A 23,047-nucleotide genomic window follows, 5' to 3' on the forward strand; every position below is an offset into this window, starting at 1 on the left:
GGTCCCTGAACCGGTGTAGACTGGCTTATGCAGAATTGGGCACCTCTGTGCCCAACAAAGCATTTCCAGAGGCTGGGGGAGGCTACTCCTCCCCTGCCTTCACACCATTTTCCAAAGGGAGAGGGTGTCACACCCTCTCTCAGAGGAAGTTCTTTGTTCTGCCATCCTGGGCCAGGCCTGGCTGGACCCCAGGAGGGCAGCTGCCTGTCTGAGGGGTTGGCAGCAGCAGCAGCTGCAGTGAAACCCCAGGAAGGGCAGTTTGGCAGTACCAGGGTCTGTGCTACAGACCACTGGGATCATGGGATTGTGCCAACTATGCCAGGATGGCATAGAGGGGGCAATTCCATGATCATAGACATGTTACATGGCCATATTCGGAGTTACCATTGTGAAGCTACATATAGGTAGTGACCTATATGTAGTGCACGCGTGTAATGGTGTCCCCGCACTCACAAAGTTCAGGGAATTGGCTCTGAACAATGTGGGGGCACCTTGGCTAGTGCCAGGGTGCCCACACACTAAGTAACTTTGCACCTAACCTTTACCAGGTAAAGGTTAGACATATAGGTGACTTATAAATTACTTAAGTGCAGTGTAAAATGGCTGTGAAATAACGTGGACGTTATTTCACTCAGGCTGCAGTGGCAGGCCTGAGTAAGAATTGTCAGAGCTCCCTATGGGTGGCAAAAGAAATGCTGCAGCCCATAGGGATCTCCTGGAACCCCAATACCCTGGGTACCTTAGTACCATATACTAGGGAATTATAAGGGTGTTCCAGTAAGCCAATGTAAATTGGTAAAATTGGTCACTAGCCTGTTAGTGACAATTTAAAAGTAATGAGAGAGCATAACCACTGAGGTTCTGGTTAGCAGAGCCTCAGTGAGACAGTTAGGCACCACACAGGGAACACATACATGCACACCTATGAGCACTGGGGCCCTGTGTGACAGGGTCCCAGTGACACATACATATAGGCCACAACCTTATGAGCACTGGGGTCCTGACTAGCAGGGTCCCAGTGACACATAACAAACATACTGAAAACATAGTGTTTTCACTATGAGCACTGGGGCCTAGCCATCAGGATCCCAGTGAGACAGTGAAAACAGTGACAAACATCCTGACATACACTCACAAACAGGCCAAAAGTGGGGGTAACAAGGCTAGAAAGAGGCTACTTTCTCACACAACCCCCCCCCCCAAACGAAGGACAATAAGGCTAACCTTGGCCAGTTGAGACTTTATTGTCTAAGTGGTGATAAGTAGAGAGTAGCTCTGCAATAGACTGGTTACTCCCTTTATCATCCACTATATGGTTACTTCCCTGTGGGGATGTAAACCACCCTGTTTGAAGTTTTTTAGCTAAGCAACAATGTGACGATGTATTTTCAGAGTTTCTATCAGTAAGTTTTAGTTTAGAGCAGTGGGAATTGTCCACTGAACCTATTTGTAGTGATGGAAATGCCAGACAGGGATGCTGTCTCAGAAAAGCCATAGCTGGGCAACAACTTTGTCCATATGGCTGGAAGAGAGAACAGGGATGCTGTTTCTCTTGGGTTGGAGCAGGGCAGGGATGCTGTCCTATCAGCTCCACACTAGGGCAGGGATGCTGTCCTAAGTGTTGTGAGGCAGTGCAGAGTTTCTGCACTAAAGTTTCTCTGTGAGGGTTAGAGGGATGCTCCATGTTAACTAAAATGGTGCTCTTTTTCTCACCAATGTTAGTTATCCCACAGAGAGGTACTTCCACCTCAGGGAGTACAGTTTTGCCAACTGATGATTCCCTTGGAACAGGTGCCACCCCAGGAGAGGTTTCTCCCACCACAGGAATGGTATCCTGAATGGTAGGGTGGTTAGGGGATACTGTGATACCCTTTTTACCTGTTGATGGAGAGGGTTCCTGAGTTTTCAGGCCTTCTCTCCTTTGCTTTTTCATTTCAGTAGAAATGAGAGGGAACAATTCCTCAGGGATGCCCAGCATGGCTGCATGGGCATAAAACTCTACATCAGCCCAACCTGAGGCCTCTAGGTCATTACCTAAGAGACAGTCTACAGGTAAGCTAGGTGATACCACCACCTGCTTAGGGCCAGTAACTCCACCCCAACTAAACTGAATTATAGCTAAGGGAAGAAACTTAGTGGAGTTATGGACATCAATAATCTTATACTGTTGTCCAATGATGTGTTGATCAGGGTGCACTAGGTTTTCAGTCACCAAAGTGAAACTGGCACCTGTGTCCCTGTAGGCCAAGGCCTCAACACCATTTATTGAAACTGTCTGCCTGTACTTATCCATTGTAAGGGGACAAGCAGCCAGTGTGGCAAGGCCAATGCCACTAGGTGTGACAGAAACTGTCTTGGGAGTGACTACCCCAGTTTCTACTATGGACCCAAAAGTGAACCCAACTACACCCTTAACTTGACTGTTGCCAGCAGTCCCACCACTAGTACCACTACTGCTAGGGGCACTAGAGCTTGATGTATTAGTGGTGGTAGGCTCAGGGGGTTTACCTGGACAGGACTTATCCCCTGGCCTATGGCCTCTGTTTTTACACACAAAGCACCAAGGCTTTTTAATGTGTGCAGGTTGAGAAGAAGAGGAAGAATTAGTTTTATCCCCACCCTCTGAAGAGTGTTTAAGATTTGAAGTGGGATCTTTGGTTTTACCCTTATCCCCATGCTTATCTTGAGATTTTTCACCATCTTTCTTCTTATTGCCATCTTTGTCACCCCCTGTATGAACTTTTCTGTTCACCCTTGTTCTGACCCATTTGTCTGCCTTCTTTCCCAATTCTTGGGGAGAGGTCAGATCAGAGTCTACCAGGTACTGGTGCAACAAATCAGACACACAATTATTAAGTATATGCTCTCTCAGGATTGTGTTATACAGGCTTTCATAATCAGTAACTTTACTGCCATGTAACCACCCCTCCAAGGCCTTCACTGAATGGTCAATGAAATCAACCCAGTCTTGTGAAGACTCCTTTTTGGTCTCTCTGAACTTTATCCTGTACTGTTCAGTGGTTAAGCCATAACCATCCAGGAGTGCATTCTTAAGAACTGTAAAATTATTGGCATCATTTTCTTTCACAGTAAGGAGCCTATCCCTACCTTTTCCACTAAATGATAGCCATAGGATAGCAGCCCACTGCCTTTGAGGGACATCCTGTACAACACAGGCCCTCTCAAGTGCAGCAAACCACTTGTTAATGTCATCCCCCTCCTTATAAGGGGGAACTATCTTGTGCAGATTCCTGGAATCATGCTCTTTTGCAGGATGACTATGGGGAATACTGCTGCTGCCACCATGGGTATCTAAACCCAACTTCTGTCTTTCCTTCTCTAATTCAAAAGACTGTCTATCCAAATCCAGCTGTTGCTTTTTAAGCTTCAGTCTGGTTTGTTCCACCCTCAACTTATTGAGTTCCCTCTCTAACATTCTGTCATCAGGGTTGGTGGGAGGGACATTTCTAGAAACAGAGCTATGATGGGAATGAACAGAAGGAGACCTGTCCCTTACAGAAGCCACCCTAACAGCTTGGTTTACAGAAACATTACTACCAGTATGGTGAGAATAAATGCTTTTGCTATGATGTGAGACAACACTATTTATTTGGTGTGGCTCATCATCATTACCATCTATGCTAGATTGTCTAGTAATGGGCAGGCTAGGAAGTTTCTTTCCTGAATCTTTTCCTGGGGGAGTCCCTGAATCAGATTGGGAACTATTAGGTACTTTTTCAACAGATGGGGCACCTATGGCCTTATCCTGTTCTCTAAGCATGTTAAGTAACAGTTCCAAGGAAGGATTTTTCCCTACACTCAAACCTCTCTCTATACAGAGACTCCTTGCTCTTTTCCAGCTAAGGTTGTCATATGCAAGTTTGGACAGATCAACACTTTGGCCTGTGCCAGACATTTTTTAGAGAGAGTTAAAGTGATAGAAAAAGAGAAAAAAGTTTTCAGAACTTTTTGGAAAGACAAAAAAAAACTTTTTAAACTTTTAAGAACTTTTTGAAAGTTTAGAAGTACTTTTCAGCACTTAGAAAAGAGTGAAAAGAGGAAATGCAAAACTTTTTGGCTATGTGTATATACACTGACCTTGTTTTGTATATTTTTCTCTTATGAAAAGTACAATGACAAGAGTGGTAAGTAGTCTCAAGCACTTATCCCACCACTGCACAACCAATGTAGGAGGCTGGACTGGCTTGTAGTGAGTACCAAGGGGTACTTGCACCTTGCACCAGGCCCAGTTATCCCTTATTAGTGTATAGGGTGTCTAGCAGCTTAGGCTGATAGATAATGGTAGCTTAGCAGAGCAGCTTAGGCTGAACTAGGAGACGTGTGAAGCTACCACAGTACCACTTAGTGTCATATGCACAATATCATAAGAAAACACAATACACAGTTATACTAAAAATAAAGGTACTTTATTTTTATGACAATATGCCAAAGTATCTTAGAGTGTACCCTCAGTGAGAGGATAGGAAATATACACAAGATATATATACACAATAGCAAAAATATGCAGTATAGTCTTAGAAAACAGTGCAAACAATGTATAGTTACAATAGGATGCAATGGGGAAACATAGGGATAGGGGCAACACAAACCATATACTCCAAAAGTGGAATGCGAACCACGAATGGACCCCAAACCTATGTGACCTTGTAGAGGGTCGCTGGGACTATTAGAAAATAGTGAGAGTTAGAAAAATAACCCTCCCCAAGACCCTGAAAAGTGAGTGCAAAGTGCACTAAAGTTCCCCTAAGGACAAAGTAGTCGTGTTAGAGGAATAATGCAGGAAAGACACAAACCAGCAATGCAACAACTGTGGATTTCCAATCTAGGGTACCTGTGGAACAAGGGGACCAAGTGCAAAAGTCACAAGCAAGTCGGAGATGGGCAGATGCCCAGGAAATGCCAGCTGCGGGTGCAAAGAAGCTTCGACTGGACAGAAGAAGCTGAGGTTTCTGCAGGAACGAAAAGGGCTAGAGACTTCCCCTTTGGTGGACGGATCCCTCTCGCCTTGGAGAGTCGTGCAGAAGTGTTTTCCCGCCGAAAGAACGCCAACAAGCCTTGCTAGCCGCAAATCGTGCGTTTGGCGTTTTTGGACGCTGCTGGGGCCCAGGAGGGACCAGGAGGTCGCAAATTGGACCTGAAGAGAGAGGGGACGTCGAGCAAGACAAAGAGCCCTCACTGAAGCAGGTAGCACCCGGAGAAGTGCCAGAAACAGGCACTACGAGGATGCGTGAAACGGTGCTCGCCGATTTTGCACAAAGGAGTCCCACGTCGCCGGAGACCAACTTAGAAAGTCGTGCAATGCAGGTTAGAGTGCCGTGGACCCAGGCTTGGCTGTGCACAAAGGATTTCCGCTGGAAGTGCACAGGGGCCGGAGTAGCTGCAAAGTCGCGGTTCCCAGCAATGCAGCCCAGCGAGGTGAGGCAAGGACTTACCTCCACCAAACTTGGACTGAAGAGTCACTGGACTGTGGGGGTCACTTGGACAGAGTCGCTGGATTCGAGGGACCTCGCTCGTCGTGCTGAGAGGAGACCCAAGGGACCGGTAATGCAGCTTTTTGGTGCCTGCGGTTGCAGGGGGAAGATTCCGTCGACCCACGGGAGATTTCTTCGGAGCTTCTGGTGCAGAGAGGAGGCAGGCTACCCCCACAGCATGCACAAGCAGGAAAACAGTCGAGAAGGCGGCAGGATCAGCGTTACAGAGTTGCAGTAGTCGTCTTTGCTACTATGTTGCAGGTTTGCAGGCTTCCAGCGCGGTCAGCAGTCGATTCCTTATCAGAAGGTGAAGAGAGAGATGCAGAGGAACTCGGCTGAGCTCATGCATTCGTTATCTGAAGTTTCCCCAGAGACAGATACCCTAAATAGCCAGAAAAGAGGGTTTGGCTACCTAGGAGAGAGGATAGGCTACTAACACCTGAAGGAGCCTATCAGCAGGAGTCTCTGACGTCACCTGGTGGCACTGGCCACTCAGAGCAGTCCAGTGTGCCAGCAGCACCTCTGTTTCCAAGATGGCAGAGGTCTAGAGCACACTGGAGGAGCTCTGGACACCTCCCAGGGGAGGTGCAGGTCAGGGGAGTGGTCACTCCCCTTTCCTTTGTCCAGTTTCGTGCCAGAGCAGGGGCTAAGGGGTCCCTGAACCGGTGTAGACTGGCTTATGCAGAATTGGGCACCTCTGTGCCCAACAAAGCATTTCCAGAGGCTGGGGGAGGCTACTCCTCCCCTGCCTTCACACCATTTTCCAAAGGGAGAGGGTGTCACACCCTCTCTCAGAGGAAGTTCTTTGTTCTGCCATCCTGGGCCAGGCCTGGCTGGACCCCAGGAGGGCAGCTGCCTGTCTGAGGGGTTGGCAGCAGCAGCAGCTGCAGTGAAACCCCAGGAAGGGCAGTTTGGCAGTACCAGGGTCTGTGCTACAGACCACTGGGATCATGGGATTGTGCCAACTATGCCAGGATGGCATAGAGGGGGCAATTCCATGATCATAGACATGTTACATGGCCATATTCGGAGTTACCATTGTGAAGCTACATATAGGTAGTGACCTATATGTAGTGCACGCGTGTAATGGTGTCCCCGCACTCACAAAGTTCAGGGAATTGGCTCTGAACAATGTGGGGGCACCTTGGCTAGTGCCAGGGTGCCCACACACTAAGTAACTTTGCACCTAACCTTTACCAGGTAAAGGTTAGACATATAGGTGACTTATAAGTTACTTAAGTGCAGTGTAAAATGGCTGTGAAATAACGTGGACGTTATTTCACTCAGGCTGCAGTGGCAGGCCTGTGTAAGAATTGTCAGAGCTCCCTATGGGTGGCAAAAGAAATGCTGCAGCCCATAGGGATCTCCTGGAACCCCAATACCCTGGGTACCTTAGTACCATATACTAGGGAATTATAAGGGTGTTCCAGTAAGCCAATGTAAATTGGTAAAATTGGTCACTAGCCTGTTAGTGACAATTTAAAAGTAATGAGAGAGCATAACCACTGAGGTTCTGGTTAGCAGAGCCTCAGTGAGACAGTTAGGCACCACACAGGGAACACATACATGCACACCTATGAGCACTGGGGCCCTGTGTGACAGGGTCCCAGTGACACATACATATAGGCCACAACCTTATGAGCACTGGGGTCCTGACTAGCAGGGTCCCAGTGACACATAACAAACATACTGAAAACATAGTGTTTTCACTATGAGCACTGGGGCCTAGCCATCAGGATCCCAGTGAGACAGTGAAAACAGTGACAAACATCCTGACATACACTCACAAACAGGCCAAAAGTTGGGGTAACAAGGCTAGAAAGAGGCTACTTTGTCACAGCAAAGGGAACAAAATTGATAAGCCTTGTGATTAAGACCTGCCCCCACTAGTGGGAGACTGATGTGACTAGGAGCCTGACAGTTGGGGTTGGAGATGGAGTATGGAGAAGAATGCCTGGATCCCTTGTAGAATTGTGTTGGTAGGCAGTATTTAGCAGAGAGCAGAACTGACAGCATGTGACATCAGGGGATCTATGAAAATATATGGGGTATGATTGCACTTAACTGTAACTCCAGAGAGGATCGGAAGGTGGTTTTGGATAGTGCAATAGAGCAGACTGTGACTGTGGATGATGCCACCGAGGACTAGTAAGGTAATTGCCAAAAAGAGAGGGTACAGTAGTTTTGATTGACATCTGCATTGAACAGCCATTAAAATAGAAGAAGCACAAATATTGCCTTCATCGCTCTGCTGCAGACCTAAAATCTGAGGAGAGATGCTGGCAGTCATATTGGAGAGTGGACAGTAACTAGAAGAAACATTTAGGCTCAATACAGAAGGTGTGTAGAGCTCTAACAGTGAACATGGGAGTCAAAAAGAACAAAAAATAAATTGAATGAGACTAGTAAGGACCTGTTTACTGCATATAATGTGAAAGCTAAACCTACAAAATGGTTACCATTTGACATAGACTGCCTTACTACAGATCAGAATCTGGGCTCCCTTGATCGGAGAGAGTTAGCCATCCCTTGCTTTGAGAACACATTTGATAAGGTCAGTGATCACGCAGCCTAACGGAGCAGACAATATCATGAAATAAGGGTTAACAAGCCAGAAAACAGCAAGTGCAGGTGACACAATTAGTGACTAAATGGCCAAAAAACACTATCCTAAAAAACACTATTGCAGTAACTGAGCACCTTGTGGGTTTTTGTTAGGCAGTTCCAGATCAGAGTCTGTGGTATATCTGCTGTAATTGATGGTGAGGAACCTACATTGACTTCAGCAAAGTGAGACCTGAAGATGAATGATCTCAGCTCAAATCTATCTGGAATAATATATAGTGATGAGGAACCTGCTTAAGAGTGTGGGGGATAGACCATGATTTTCACAATGACAGACCTCCAGGATAGAAAGAGAATATTAGCAGCAGTCCAACAGAAAGTAGAACAGAATTGAGAAGGACAAATTATCCCAATGCTTAATGCTCAATCATCTGGAATGCTAAAGTGGAAACGTTGGGCGTAGTCAATAAGATTGTGGCTCACTAAAGGAAAGCATTCTGGCTCCTATTGGAAAAAACTTTGTGTAACACTTGACAGATGAATATGCCTATTGTGAGACCCTTGTTAGGGTAGAAGAATTATTGTATTCAATGACCAACCAAATTCTGTGCCAATACCGAAGATCACAGTTGGGTAAAGGGGTGGACTCCTCAGCATGTTTGATGGCTCGTGGAATTATAACAGATTCAGAATGTTGTAAGTTGGTTAATTTAAACATTTTACAGAACAAGGGAGTAGGAAATGTAAATATTATGTAAATATTGACCGCATAAATCCAAAATAGTAGGCGCATTTGTAGTAATAATATTATAATGTTATAACAGTGTTTACACTGAGAACTAGCAGTGAGGCTCTGAAGAGGGTTGCATATGGACAATCCATATAAATTGAGCACAAACATTGTTGATTTCTGGTGGCCGGGAATGCATCTACTATATTCAGTTGTTGCTTTATTACAAATAAAGTTAAAAGAAAAGTTGTGATAAGGAAGGTCCAGACAAAGGAAACGTGTACAAAGTACATTACAATTTAGGGTAGCAGGACAAATAAATAGCAGTACTAAGCACTCCATGAAAAAAGTCATCATTACTACTGCATCATATTTATCATTGTTACTGCAAATAATACCGTCACATAGTAACATTGGAATTACTCCTAAAATAAAACTGCTGTGACAAACTCCTTTACAACGAAAATGTACTTGATCCAACCTCCCATGAATATAACTTAACCTTACACTGTCCCCCTTACCAAATGTTTTCCATACCCGCCTGCAAATCTATCCAGATCTTTTATAGCAGTCATGTCACTTGAATCATTTTAGCCCCTTTATTTTAATGTCTTTTTAATCAACTAATCTTGAAATTTAATCTGCAAATGCCTTTGTTATTCCAGTTTTTTTTCTATTGTGGATTATCTGTATAGTTTTTATTTTTTCAGGTTTATTTACAATAACGTAATTGTGTAGAAACAGGTCACTCTTAGCATCGGTGGGCTCTTCTCATGAAACATTGAGGTGGAATAATTTCCACTAATTAAGAGTAACTAAACAATTTAGTCTCCACCAGATCGGATTGAACGTTGACACAAGGATGACAAATGAGAGGGAGTAAGATAGACAGTAGCAATTTACTTTAGCCTCCACATGACTCTAAGGAATTCTTGAGCAGAGAAGGGTATCTTCTTGTTATCAAACAGGGAATAGGGGTTTTTAGGTATGGTGTTTTGTGTTGGTGCCAGGTGCTTCACACGCAGGGTTACTTCACCGCTAGGTTGACATTTATCTAGACAAACTGGTGTTTTCCAGTTCTAAATATGGTGACTTGGAAATGGCAAATCTAAATAATGAATGCTGCACATCTTCATACTACATGTATATTACCAATGAAAACCGTGCCCAGAGGGAGAGAAAAGACGACAAGACGTATTGAAATGGATGTCTCTACTAGTATCGGAATTCTCTGATAAAAGACACAAAGGGAAGAACCACGTGGGACTGTGTTGAGCCAGTTTAAAATGTCCCTCACTAGCCAAATTGCAGTCTCATTTTGAAGTAAGTGTGGTGGCCTAAAACATCAAGAAAAGCAGGCAGTTAACACAATCTCTGTATAAAAATCACTGAAAGGACATTAAAATACAGCTATAGTTAAACAACCCGATAGTGTAGACATGCCATTAACATTGATGTGTACAGAGTGATTAAATGCATATGACTAACTTATATCGTGTTGACGTCTGTGGAGAGGTTAGGTTACATGTTGTCTAAAGGAAGGGGGCTTCCTTCTGAAGACAACCATTTGGCCAAATTAGCAAAGGGCGTGACCTGGTTGATCCATGTTTTCCGCATAGAGCACTAGAGGACCCCACTGGTCGGTACTTCCGCGAATCCTTGCAGATAAGTGTGAATGAACAAACTGCCTGCCAATCCCTGCTTTGTATTCTATATGTGAGAGAGTGGAAGAAGATAGTTATTTAGTTTGTTATACACCTAATTAAGTTGTTTTCGCGACTGGGTAATCCTCTTGTTTTTTTATTGTGTATGCGATCATTATCCATAACATATGGTCCTGCGCTGTCCCAAAAGTCTTACAACATAATATCCTCAGAATATAGGTGCTTGGTTCTTTGAATACTGCTTCAGGAGCATTCTTTCAGTTATGTGAGTACCGTTACAAATCTCAACATTGTCATAACACATTTCTACATGTGCCCTGTGTCTGGGTAGCACACTTCACTGTAAGAACATGTCCTACACAGTACCCAGACATTTCACGAGGTCCATCATTATCACCAAGGACTAAATTATGCTGCTCTTTCTTGACTACAAGTTTCTCCACCTTTCTTAAGAGGAGCTTCTGGACAAGATGAACATTGCTTGACTACCAGGTGTGGGCTGCAGATAAAAAAGCAAAGTCGAAGCAGGTCACACACAAAAAGTTGCCTTCTAGAAAGAGAACTTTGGTTGATCATCTGAAGGCACTGAAAACTCTTATATTAATAGGTTATCAGGTAAGCGCGGTAGATCTTTTAAAAGGTGCATTAAAATGAATGCTGTATTTGATCAGATGCCTGCACCTGTAATACTGTTAAAATGTAAAATATCTGTTACACCTTCAACAAACAAATGCAAATATGATTTCTTCTTAAGTTGTGGCAGGAATTTACTCCTATTACCAGGCTCAATTGGGCCAAAGCACTCAAACAGAACTTAGGGCCTCATTACAACTTTGGAGGTCGGAATGATCCGAGCGTCAGAGCTGCAGGGAGGAGGCTGCCGTCAAACCGGTGGCCTCCCCCTCAGTCGTATTGCGATATTTCTACTGGGCTGACAGACGGAAACATCGTATTACGACGTTTCCGCTGGTCAGACTGGCGGAAACAGTGCCACGGCATAGGCCTAGGGCTTCCTTAAGGGAGCTGATGACAATGCTGCGACACAACACCACTGCAGCAGACAGTGTGCTTTCCGAGGGTGCTGGCAGGGGGGCCCCTGCAGTGCCCATACCTGTAGTATGGGCAGTGCAGGGGCCCCGCTTTGGCCACCCCGCACTGGCTTTCGGCCACCCTTTTCATGGCGGGGATCCTGGCAAGAAAAGGCTGGCAGACGGGGGACTCGTGATCAGCACGACGTCGCTGAACTCAGCGCTGCCGTGGCTGACCACGACTCTGATGGCCACCACCCCTATGGGATCCATGATCCCTGTGGTGGTGGTGGTCCTCTGACAGTTGGACCACCAGGAGTGTGGTGGTTCAACTGCCACTGCAGGTTTGCCGGTTCTTGGTCTGCCAAATTTGTAACTAGGCCCTTAGAGTTTTATCTAAACATAAAAGCTAGATGAAGAGACCTCATGGATGATCCTAGCCTCCCTTTATATGGGCTATGGGTCAGGGGAATGGAGACCCACACGAAAAGGGGTGAATTGCTAATTTATTGTTAAATGAGGTGATTTTATCTTTATCTTTTCACCCAATCTTGTGACTACCTTGATATATGGTGGAACTCTGATGTATGGGAACGTTTTGTTCCTTGTATTCCCTTTAGAGATTTATTGAACTTTATATTGCATCTTTCCCAAAGTGGTGATTAAATTGTGATATGAGTATTGACTTTTCTTTTCACTGTGCAATTGTTCTTTTCAAAAATAGAAATCTGATTAGGAAAACAAGTCTGTTGTCTCGTTTTATGATTAAATAAAAATCAATATCATTATTTCACATTGCAGATGCCTCTCTACGGGAATTTTCAAGCTTTTTAAGAACCCTGGAAGACCAGAGGGAAATAATGGTAGGTTGCACATTATTTGATGCGCCTGTTTTAGTATTGACCAATATAAGAATCTGTGACATGGATTTACGTGTATCACTTTTTTGTTTGAATATTTTTATTGAAGAGCAAATCAATACAGCATTTCTAACAAAAAAATCATGTTTTTCTTGGGCTTCAGTGTATTGTGCCCCATGATTAAAATTATCTGTCTTATGTCTGCGTCATTTCTTTCAGTTTTCTTTTCCCTACTCCCATTAGTATCTCTGACTGGTTTATATCTGAATACATCATATAAAGAAACACAAGTAGATTTTCAACGCATCACAAATTGCATAGATCAAGCTCAATGCAACGCAGTTCTGCCTCTTGAGGGAGAGGCCATTGTGTTGAATCCATCCCAAATAGAAATAATTGACCAGAATGTCAGTCTCTTACTGTCAATAAATAAAGCAATGTTAAAGCCAATAACGTTACACCTGTCTGATATACATGTTACTAGATGCTGACCAAATTATTGGAACCGTACAAGTTGGTGGTATAGATGCAATGTTTAGAAAGAGAATAAAACTCCACAATAAAACTACCATGGCTTTCAAAATTGCCTTTAACAGAGCCGAGCGGTTTGGGTGGATTTGGCCAGACAACTGGGTCTGCATCTTGGTGGCACATGAATCTATACCTCAATGCCTTTGTCATTGTGATATACATTAACCCTCCCCCGAATAATAACCAGTGGCTGAGATTAATTCAAGCATTCCACCCATCATCTCTTTGTTTTAGTCAATGTGATGCCTTAAGGGTGACGGGTATGTCCAGATGCGGGTCTTGTGCTCACTGTGCCATAGGAATGAAACAATACTTCACTGATGAGCCCTAAATTGGCCAACACTGGTCTGTGCTTGTTTGTGTGCTTACCTGGAGGAGACCTGGCATATCAATATGTGCTGTTCCGTTGGAGCAGGACTAAGACTTATTTTGTACGTGGCCACTCTGTGTGTAGAGTGGCAGAGTGGAGGAAAACAATAGACTGGAATATGATGCTGAGTAATTAGCAGTGGCTGAAATTAATTCTTGCATTCTGCCATCACCATTTTGTTTAATTCTTTAATAATTCTTTAATAATAAACACAAGTCACCTTTGTTAGCCTTTCTAGTGTTTCTTGTTCAAAGGGCTATAGCACATGATTGACCACCTTTTGTATATCAAAGGCAATTACATAAATTACATGGTTCAACTCTCAGTGAGATTAACAATGTGATCAGATAATCTAGTATTGTTATTAAATAGTTATTTTGCAGAGCGTCGTCCCCCCTGCCCCCCCCCAAGCAGCAGCAGCTGCAAACCTTTTGCCACAAAACAATAATAAACTATGTTTATTATCGTTTGTGGTAAAAGTGCCGGGGCAATTGGGATGACAACCATGGAGCGGAGTGCACAGAGCACTCCCCTCAGTGTGCATGTATGTTTGGCCGGCTGTCTCTCGCCGGCCAAACACACATGCACAGTAGGCTCTCTCCAGGCCGGCACTGTGTTGCTCCCAGCCAATCCTAATGCTCTGAGTAGCGTCAAGATTGGCCACAGGCCGGCCCCCTGTAACCCTGGTGAGCTGCTACTGGTTATTTTCAACAAACCCTTTCTGAGTTGGTGTTTTAAAAATGGAAGAATTTTTAATGGTCTTTGTGCTCTGATTTTTGTGTACAATTGATGTTCTGTATTTAATAATGAAATTGAATGCCAATTTGTTGTTTCCTTACCTTATTTGCTTTTTAATACAATTGAGACCTTAAGTATTGTAACAGTCACAACATTGGTAGAAGCAAAGTAATCAAATAGTGTTTTACTATGTGGAATTATTGACCTTTTTTTTTATTGTTTTGATTTTATAGAATATATTTAGTAAGCTTTCTAATTGTGGGTTTTGCTGCTTGTAGTCATTCTGTGTCTGTTGGGATTTCATTTTCTGTGACTGGTGCCTTGTTTCTTTTTAGACTTGAGACATTTTGAGGTGATTCAGTCAGTTTAATTATAAGTAGTTCTGCTCTTTACATTATCTCTTAGATTATCAGGAACATATGACGCTTCCAAATATTCAGTGATGGTTGGGCTACTGTTCTCTCCTTTGTAGACATGTTTCCATTATTTAATATAATTGCATTGATGAATGAGCTTGACTCTTAGAGTAGGTTGCCAATACTCACCCTTTTGAATGGGTCTCCCAAGAGTTTGGCCTCCTGAGACTCCACACATTGCCCCGCTTCCTCGCTAACAGCATTATTTTATTGCTAGTTTATTCTCTGTGGTTCCATAAATATGGCTTGGTTGACATGAGGAGATGTGGGAGTTTTCTATTAACTGGATCTCATTTTAAATGTCTATATTCCTAATTTTATTTTTTAGATGTTAAGCCAATTACAGCATTATGAATTCTTGTTTCATAGTATCCTAAACGATGTCCAGTTTGACATCAGCAGTAATATCGTCCTTGAAAAACATCAAGGGCAGATTTCATCATATGTTTGTGTGAAGTTCTTTTGTGTGTCTATTTTTGAAAAATGCGGTTTCCATTTGGACACAGTCCATTGTTTAATATAGTCCTATTTACAAATACAGATGTCTTAAATATTTGTATCTTTAACTTGGACATAGCCCAAGTAGTAATGTATCTGTTGAGTCTGTTTGGCGGTGTCCATAAACAGCAATATAGTTGGAATGGACATGAAGAGGCCAGAATAACTCACTCACCCGTGTTCCGCAGCGCTGCTCAATTTACATCATGTTTTTACTGGACTCTCTAATCTACTTGTAGAACCTTTTCTAGGTGAATCAATTATTGCTGACCATCCTACAACTAGAATGACTATGTGACCAGCATTTCTCGTTAAAGGAGAAAAATACCTTTCATCAGGGGGTTTCTCAAAAAATGTTTGCGAAGATGTGGGAACGGAATGCAAAATTACTACTTTGTGGTTTTCTTCTTTGACCTGGGCTCACCAATTTTGTGAAACTTCCTTCCATTTTCCCTGAGCATCAGGGTTCTGCTACAAGGTGAGGGTGAGGCGTTCCACTCTGTTTACATTACATTTATTGAGCTGCATAGAAAGTGAGGCTTTTACACCTAAGCAGCTGGCTCTTCGCTTTCCTGCCCCTTTGGTTCCTGCACGCTGTTAAGGAGGTTTTGGCCCGATGGCAGTACAGGAATAAATGACTGCATTGTTATTTTAGATATTTGAAATAATGATTTTGATCCTATTTGTTTCCCTGCTGGCAATGGCAGGTAATGAAGGCTGTGTTTAGCATCAGTAGGCATGCGTTCAAGTCATTTCATATGAGCTGCCCTCAAGGCTTCTTCATTGGATAAGTTTTTCACTGCTACATCAGCGCTTACCCTATTTTCCAAGCCTTCTCCTGCTTCCTGTTTGTCATTGATCTTCCTCAGTAGTATATCAACCCAGGAACCATTGTTGGGCTACATTTAGGCCAGAAGCCACCTGTGAAATGGTACATCTCACTTTGCGATGCCTTTCTGCTGAAGTTACGAAAAGGGAATGCTGACGAAGGAGGCAGGGCACACGTGCAAATTTGTATTTTTTGCTCATAAAGGTATGTAGGATCATGCACACCCTACTACACGGCATCTTCCTTGCTCAGCACCTGACCAAATTCCACCCCAAGCATGTCCTTTGACACTCATTCCTTCTTTATTCCATTCCATCCAAGAACAGGGTTGCACATAAGTACATCTCCATCCGTAACAGCATGTCCAACATTACAAATAGTACAACTTCCTCACTCTCGTTACTTTTTCTGGGAAGATATAAGCCTTTTCTGCTTATTTTTTTTTAAACTGCATTGATGAAAATCTAAAATCTCAAAGGACCTCATTCTTGTTTAATTTCAAATAATATGCAAGACATTAATGTAAAAATAAGCAGATGACACAATCGGCATTTCCAATTAACACATTTTTGTGGACGCTGATTACCTCACAATACAAAATCCCTGAATCATCCTGTGATTTCTTTCCATTGTAATTTTTGTCACTTTTTCCCCCAACTTTAACTGCTGAAAATTACCATTTAGCAGCAGCGATGTTTCTCCTTTCTATTGGTCTTTGGCGTTATTTCAAACAGAAGAGAGACAGCAGCTACTTTGTTGTTTTTTTATGGAGCACTCATGCCAGAATAACAAAACACTCACACATGAGGTTACAAAAGTAACACGTGTTAAATTTCAACTGTTAAAGTTGGAAAAAAGCAACAAAGTTTATACTGGGAAAAGTGGCTGAATTATCCAGGGTCCTTTGTATTATATTACTTGCATTGCTCAAAAACGTGTTGTACGGAACGTCTCCTTTAACTGGGTAAAAGCCATGACAATCCTTTAATAAAGGTCAAACAGTGTGAAGGTATTTCTCTGGAAAGCGGAGTACAGATTCTATGCGCTACCACAACATAACAATTCAAACATATAAAAAGAGCATACCCGGGCACTATTTTACTACATTTAAAGATCTGTGGGTGCACTTTGAAAATCGTAATATTGGGGATCGATTCTCAAAAAAGGTTATGACCTTTTATGATCATCCTTCAGCCAGCATTAAAATCAATGGCTTTTCATCTGTGCATTTTACAAAAAGGTACACGTTAGGGTTGTCCTTTAGCCCCCTTCTTTTCTTATTAGCCATGGATTTCTTACTTCACGCGCTAAACAACTCTCCTGATATCAAGGACTTTTGATGTAATTATACTTGTGTTAAAACAGCAGTCTACACAGAAAATATAGCAATCTTTTCAGAAGATCCTGACTACCTTAATCTGCCACCCTAGATATTATTTGAGTCTTCTCTAAGTTTTCTGGCTACTCCCTAAATACAGATTAGACCGAAGTATTACCACTCAGTGTCCACTGCCTCCCCTCTTGTGTTGGAAACACCTATTTATCCGGGCAATCAGAATATTTAAAGTACTTTGGTATTTGATTCGACCAGAACCTCACAGTTGTGGTGTCATATAAACAGTTGATAAAATCAGAGTTCTGTTAATTTCATGGCCTCCTAAACTCATCTCATGGTGGGGTAGAATGGAGTTTTTGAAAATTGTGATTACCCTATTTGAAAACTCTGTTGCATATGCTTCCTCTATGACTGTTCCTCTCATTTTCTCTACTTTAGATAAAGCTACTTCCAAAGTCTTGTGGAATAACAAGAAACCTAGAATTGCTTAAAATAAACTTAGATGGGACTTCAGTGAGGGCGTTTGTAGACTTCTTAACTGGTTTGACTATCAGAAGGCCTTTTTGTTTGCTCAAGGTGGCCAGTGGCTTTTGAATTACAAACAGTGGACAAATATCTCAATAGTGACCTCTCGAAATCTACCCATATTCCCCTGTGGAATAATAAAAAATAAAACACACCATTCTGTGTTACAATTGGTCTTATGTCGGTGATTAATGGTATTAATTTGATTATTGAGCTCTACCCTGGTATGAACCCACTTTCTTATTCATCTCTTCAACATAATTTCTCCTTTTCTCATATATACTTACATAACTTCCTGCAAATAAAAACTGAAATCTTCAAATTGGGCCCTCTTCTGCCACTAATTCTCACCACTAATTCTTGCCACCTTTTTGTGCCAATGCCTTTGAATGGGACATGCTGCTTCAAAGATTTTTAAGTTACTATGCTCTTTCTTAAACACCTCTCCTCTTCCCAAACAGTCTAAATAGTTTGCGTACTTTCAAGCTCCCTATAGAGAGCCACTCCCCAATTCTGTAAATGAATTAAAATATGCACCCACCTCCTACATGATAAATGTATCTGTATACCTTCCTTAAAACAAACACAATTCTTTGTATCACACTTCCTTTATTGGACCCCTGACAAACTCTTTAAGTTACATCTTTCAGAGACAGATACCTGTTGTTCCTGGAACAGGGGTGAACCTCAACATAGTTTCTTTAAATGTGTGCTTAACTCCTCATTGGGATGCAATTAAGATCCTTCTGATCAACATTTTCAATGTAAATATTGTTCTGGATTTCCCTATGACAATCTTTGGCCTCTGTGTGTCCATGAACCAAAATAATACTGCTGGAACTGGATATGGAACCTTTCACTGACTATTGCAGTAAAGGTTATCCTCATTCATTGGAAAGCTGCTAACACCATCTACTACCACACTTGGTGGGCCTGGGTTACTTATATCAGGAGTACCCACTGCCCTCAAATACTGATTGTGGGTGAGCCTACGTTATCATAAAGGTTTACTGGATTCCTTTATTTGTAACTCATCTCATACAACCAATACCTCTGTAAGAAATACAGTGTCATTTCTGTGACATTTATGGCACATTCCGCATGGTCTTTTGATTTCCTCTTAGCTTTCTTTGTCCTGTCCTAAATCTTACCTCCTTTCTTTATGGGGTGCTATTTTTCAACAGTTGCAATCTCTGACATGACTATACTGTTATTTCCTTTTATGTGGACATGGTGTAAGCTGTCACCTGGATAAGCTACTTAAGTTATTAGACTTTTGTAGAATAATTCAATACGTATGAATGTAGTGTTACTTTTTTCACCCCAACCGTGTGTTGCTTTATATTGTCTGATTTATGTATGTTTTTCTCCTATCCCAAGTCTCTACGTATTTTTATACAACTCTTACTGTTTTTTCTCTATTATGTTTTCCTTTCATGTTAAAATGTTTAACCCCTTCGCTGCCAGGCCTTTTCCCCCTCCTGTGCTGAGCCTTTTTTTGGCTATTTGGAGCAGTTTGCGCTTAGGCCCTCATAACTTTTTGTTCACATAAGCTACCCACGCCAAATTTGCGTCCTTTTTTTCCAACATCCTAGGGATTCTAGAGGTACCCAGACTTTGTGGGTTCCCCAGAAGGAGGCCAAGAAATTAGCCAAAAAACAGTGAAAATTTCGTTTTTTTAAAAAAAATGGGAAAAATGGGCTGCAGAAGAAGGCTTGTGTTTTTTTCCCTGAAAAGGGCATCAACAAATGGTTTGCAGTGATAAAATCACCAGCTTCCCAGCTTTCAGGAACAGGCAGACTTGAATCCGAAAACCCAATTTTTCAACACAATTTTGGCATTTTACTGGGACATACCCCATTTTTACGATTTTTTGTGCTTTCAGCCTCCTTCCAGTCAGTGACAGGAATGGGCATGAAACCAACGCTGGATCCCAGAAACCACAACATTTCTGAAAAGTAGACAGAATTCTGAATTCAGCAAGGGGTAATTTGTGTAGATCCTACAAGGGTTTCCTACAGAAAATAACAACTGAAAAAGAAAAATATTGAAATTGAGGTGAAAAAAACATAAATTGTTCTCTACGTTTTACTCTGTAACTTTTTCCTGCAATGTCAGATTTTCGAAGGCAATATACCGTTACGTCTGCTGGACTCTTCTGGTTGCAGGGATATATAGGGCTTGTAGGTTCATCAAGAACTCTAGGTACCCAGAGCCAATAAATGACCTGCACCCTGCAGTGGGTTTTCATTCTATGCCGGGTATACAGCAATTCATTTGCTGAAATATAAAGAGTAAAAAATAGCTATCAAGAAAACCTTTGTATTTCCAAAATGGGCACAAGATAAGGTGTTGAGAAGCAGTGGTTATTTGCACATCTCTGAATTCCGGGGTGCCCATACTAGCATGTGAATTACAGGGCATTTCTCAAATAGACGTCTTTTTTACACACTGTCTTACATTTGGAAGGGAAAAATGTAGAGAAAGACAAGGGGCAATAACACTTGTTTTGCTATTCTATGTTCCCCCAAGTCTCCCGATAAAAATGATACCTCAATTGTGTGGGTAGGCCTAGCGCCCGCGACAGGAAACGCCCCAAAGCGCAACGTGGACACATCCAAATTTTTGAAGGAAAACAGAGGTGTTTTTTGCAAAGTGCCTACCTGTAGATTTTGGCCTGTAGTTCAGCCGCCACCTAGGGAAACCTACCAAACCTGTGCATTTCTGAAAACTAGAGACCTAGGGGAATCCAAGATGGGGTGACTTGTGTGGCTCGGACCAGGTTCTGTTACCCAGAATCCTTTGCAAACCTCAAAATTTGGCTAAAAAAACACATGTTCCTCACATTTCTGTGGTAGAAAGTTCTGGAATCTGAGAGGAGCCACAAATTTCCTTCCACCCAGCGTTCCTCCACGTCTCCCGATAAAAATGATACCTCACTTGTGTGGGTAGGCCTAGCGCCCGCGACAGGAGACGCCCCAAAACACAACGTGGACGCATCACATTTTTTCATTGAAAACAGTGCCTACCTGTAGATTTTGGCCTCTAGCTCAGCCGGCACCTAGGGAAACCTAGCAAACCTGTGCATTTGTTTAAAACTAGAGACCTAGGGGAATCCAAGATGGGGTGACTTGCGGGGCTCTGACCAGGTTCTGTTACCCAGAATCCTGTGCAAACCTCAACTTTTGGCTAAAAAAAAACGCATTTTCCACACATTTCAGTGACAGAAAGTTCTGGAATCTGAGTGGAGGCACAAATTTCCTTCCACCCAGCGTTCCCCCAAGTCTCCCGATAAAAATGATACCTCACTTGTGTGGGTGGGCCAGGTGCCTGCAACATAATAAGGCCCAAAACTTGTAGAGATAGAGGGGATAGCACAGCGAGTTTATAAGGACATATTCTTTTATACATCTTTAGACTGACTCTGCTGTGGGGACCCTCATAAGTGAGGTGTCATTTTACTTGGGAGACTGAGGGGAACACTGGGTAGTAGGAATTTTGTGCTGGAGTGGTGATCCTACGAGGAAAAGTCAGGAAAAATGCTTTTTTAAGCAAATGTTGAGGTTTACAGAGGAGTCTGGGTAAGAAAATGTTGGGGGATCCACGCAAGCCACACCTCCCTGGACTCCTAGGGGTGTCTAGTTTAAAAAAATGTCCGGGTTTGGTAGGTTTCCCTAGATGAAGGCCGCACACACAGGACCAAAAACATAGGTGCCCTCTCCCCCCCAAACACAGGTAGTTTTGTAATATATCGTTTTGATGTGCCCACATACATCCGTGATGTGCCAAACACTAAAATTTTGAAAAGAAACACACTTAGGTTATGTGAAAAAGACCCCTCACCCACCAACCAAGTTGGTGGCATGCTTCATCATCGGGGTCCCACCTGAGGCACCTAGCGTGTCACAGGTGTGCTGCAACGCCTGATTACAGCGGAGCAGGTTTTGTCATTTTTACCACACATACTGGTTGGATTTGGCACGAGGGTGAGTGATGGTTCAGTGGATCAAATTTTATTAACAAGAGCTTTCACAAAAATGAAATGCACTGTTAGTAACTGAAAGGCAAAAAACTGAACCAATGACTCACAGCTCGTGAGCTGTATAGCCGCGACAAGGCACCAACCGCTTTACAGTCCATTCACACAACTTTAAAACATGACACACACAAGGCCATTCACACCGCCAGCCACGGGCCCAGCACATTACAACACTCACATCGACAGACAGCGCCACTCAAGGGCCCATCACTTACATACGCCCACATGCCTGATACAACAATCACACCAGCTGATGGGAGTGTGTGGACTGGTGTTTGGCTGGCAGTGTGTTGCAGTAGCCAACAGCAAGTCAATATGTACACTCTCAGCCAAGCCCCACTCCACACACAATGGCATCATTTTTGTAAAAAAAAAATTAAACAGAGGAACCCCTAACTAAGTAGAAAGAATTCCAAAACTACGAACACAAAAGCTCTAACTAAGAACATGACAGAAATGCTAACCATGAAACTAAACACATGAAAATACAAAACAGACATGAGTTTACACTCATGGTTGTTCCCAGAAATTCTTCTGGGTGTGGTAATTCTTAAAACAACCACCGACACACAGCCCAGGCTTTGAAGGACAATCTGGGCAGTACATTCGAGTCTCCCTCCGGATACCTCTTCGAAAACACACTCTACATTTCTTAGCTGGAAAGTCTTTTTTGGGTGTGGGAGGAATGTGCTCAGCAAAGTGGCGGTCTTTCAATCTAGCCACATCCTCCACCACTGCTTCTCTAGGAACTCTGTCCTGTTCCACCACAATAAGGCTCTCTATCACTGACTCCTGAAATTTCACAAATGTCATCTTTGACTCTGGAGACCTATCCCTAAACACAATAAAAGCATTGAAGGTTGCTAAGTGCTAGAGGTGAAGTGCTAACTTCTTATACCAAACGTAAGACTTACGAATAGCAGTATAAGGTTCCAACCTCTGGTCAACTCTATCTACACCTCCCATGTGCTTATTATAATCTAAAATGCACACAGGTTTGCGCACTTCAGCAACCTGGCCCCAAACAGTCACAGGGGAAGTACTCTCATCATGGATGGTACTTAGCATGTAGACATCCCTCTTGTCTGAAAATTTCAAAGCTAGCAGCTCCTCGTTCCGCAAGGCACAGCACTGTCCCCTCTCAAGTTTTTTACAGACAAGCTCCCTTGGATAGCCTTTCCGGTTAGAACGGATTGTGCCACAAGCAACTGTGTCCACTCTAAACAATTCCTTGAACAACTGCACACCAGTGTAGAAGTTATCTACATACAAATGGTGACCTTTGTTGAACAGTCGTCTACCAAGATCCCACACAATTTTCTCAGTAACTCCAAAAGTGGGAGGACAACCAGGGGGGTCAATATTGGAATCCCTACCAGTGTTAAAACGGAAACTATACACATATCCTGTCCTACTTTCAGACAGC

At 42.8% G+C, this 23,047-nt stretch overlaps 1 protein-coding gene across 3 annotated transcripts in view; it reads left to right on the forward strand.

Moving 5' to 3' along the window:
• The window catches only part of ARHGAP10 (Rho GTPase activating protein 10), an 849,665-nt gene that overhangs the window by 223,598 nt on the left and 603,020 nt on the right, over window positions 1-23,047 (forward strand). For all 3 annotated transcript variants that reach the window (XM_069242631.1, XM_069242629.1, XM_069242630.1), the window contains exon 3: window positions 12,281-12,342. In XM_069242631.1, coding sequence (XP_069098732.1) covers window positions 12,281-12,342 — 62 coding nt within the window. The remainder of the gene's footprint in view (window positions 1-12,280; window positions 12,343-23,047) is intronic.

This window comes from Pleurodeles waltl, chromosome 1_2 (assembly GCF_031143425.1).
Source record: "Pleurodeles waltl isolate 20211129_DDA chromosome 1_2, aPleWal1.hap1.20221129, whole genome shotgun sequence".
Taxonomy (NCBI): domain Eukaryota; kingdom Metazoa; phylum Chordata; class Amphibia; order Caudata; family Salamandridae; genus Pleurodeles; species Pleurodeles waltl.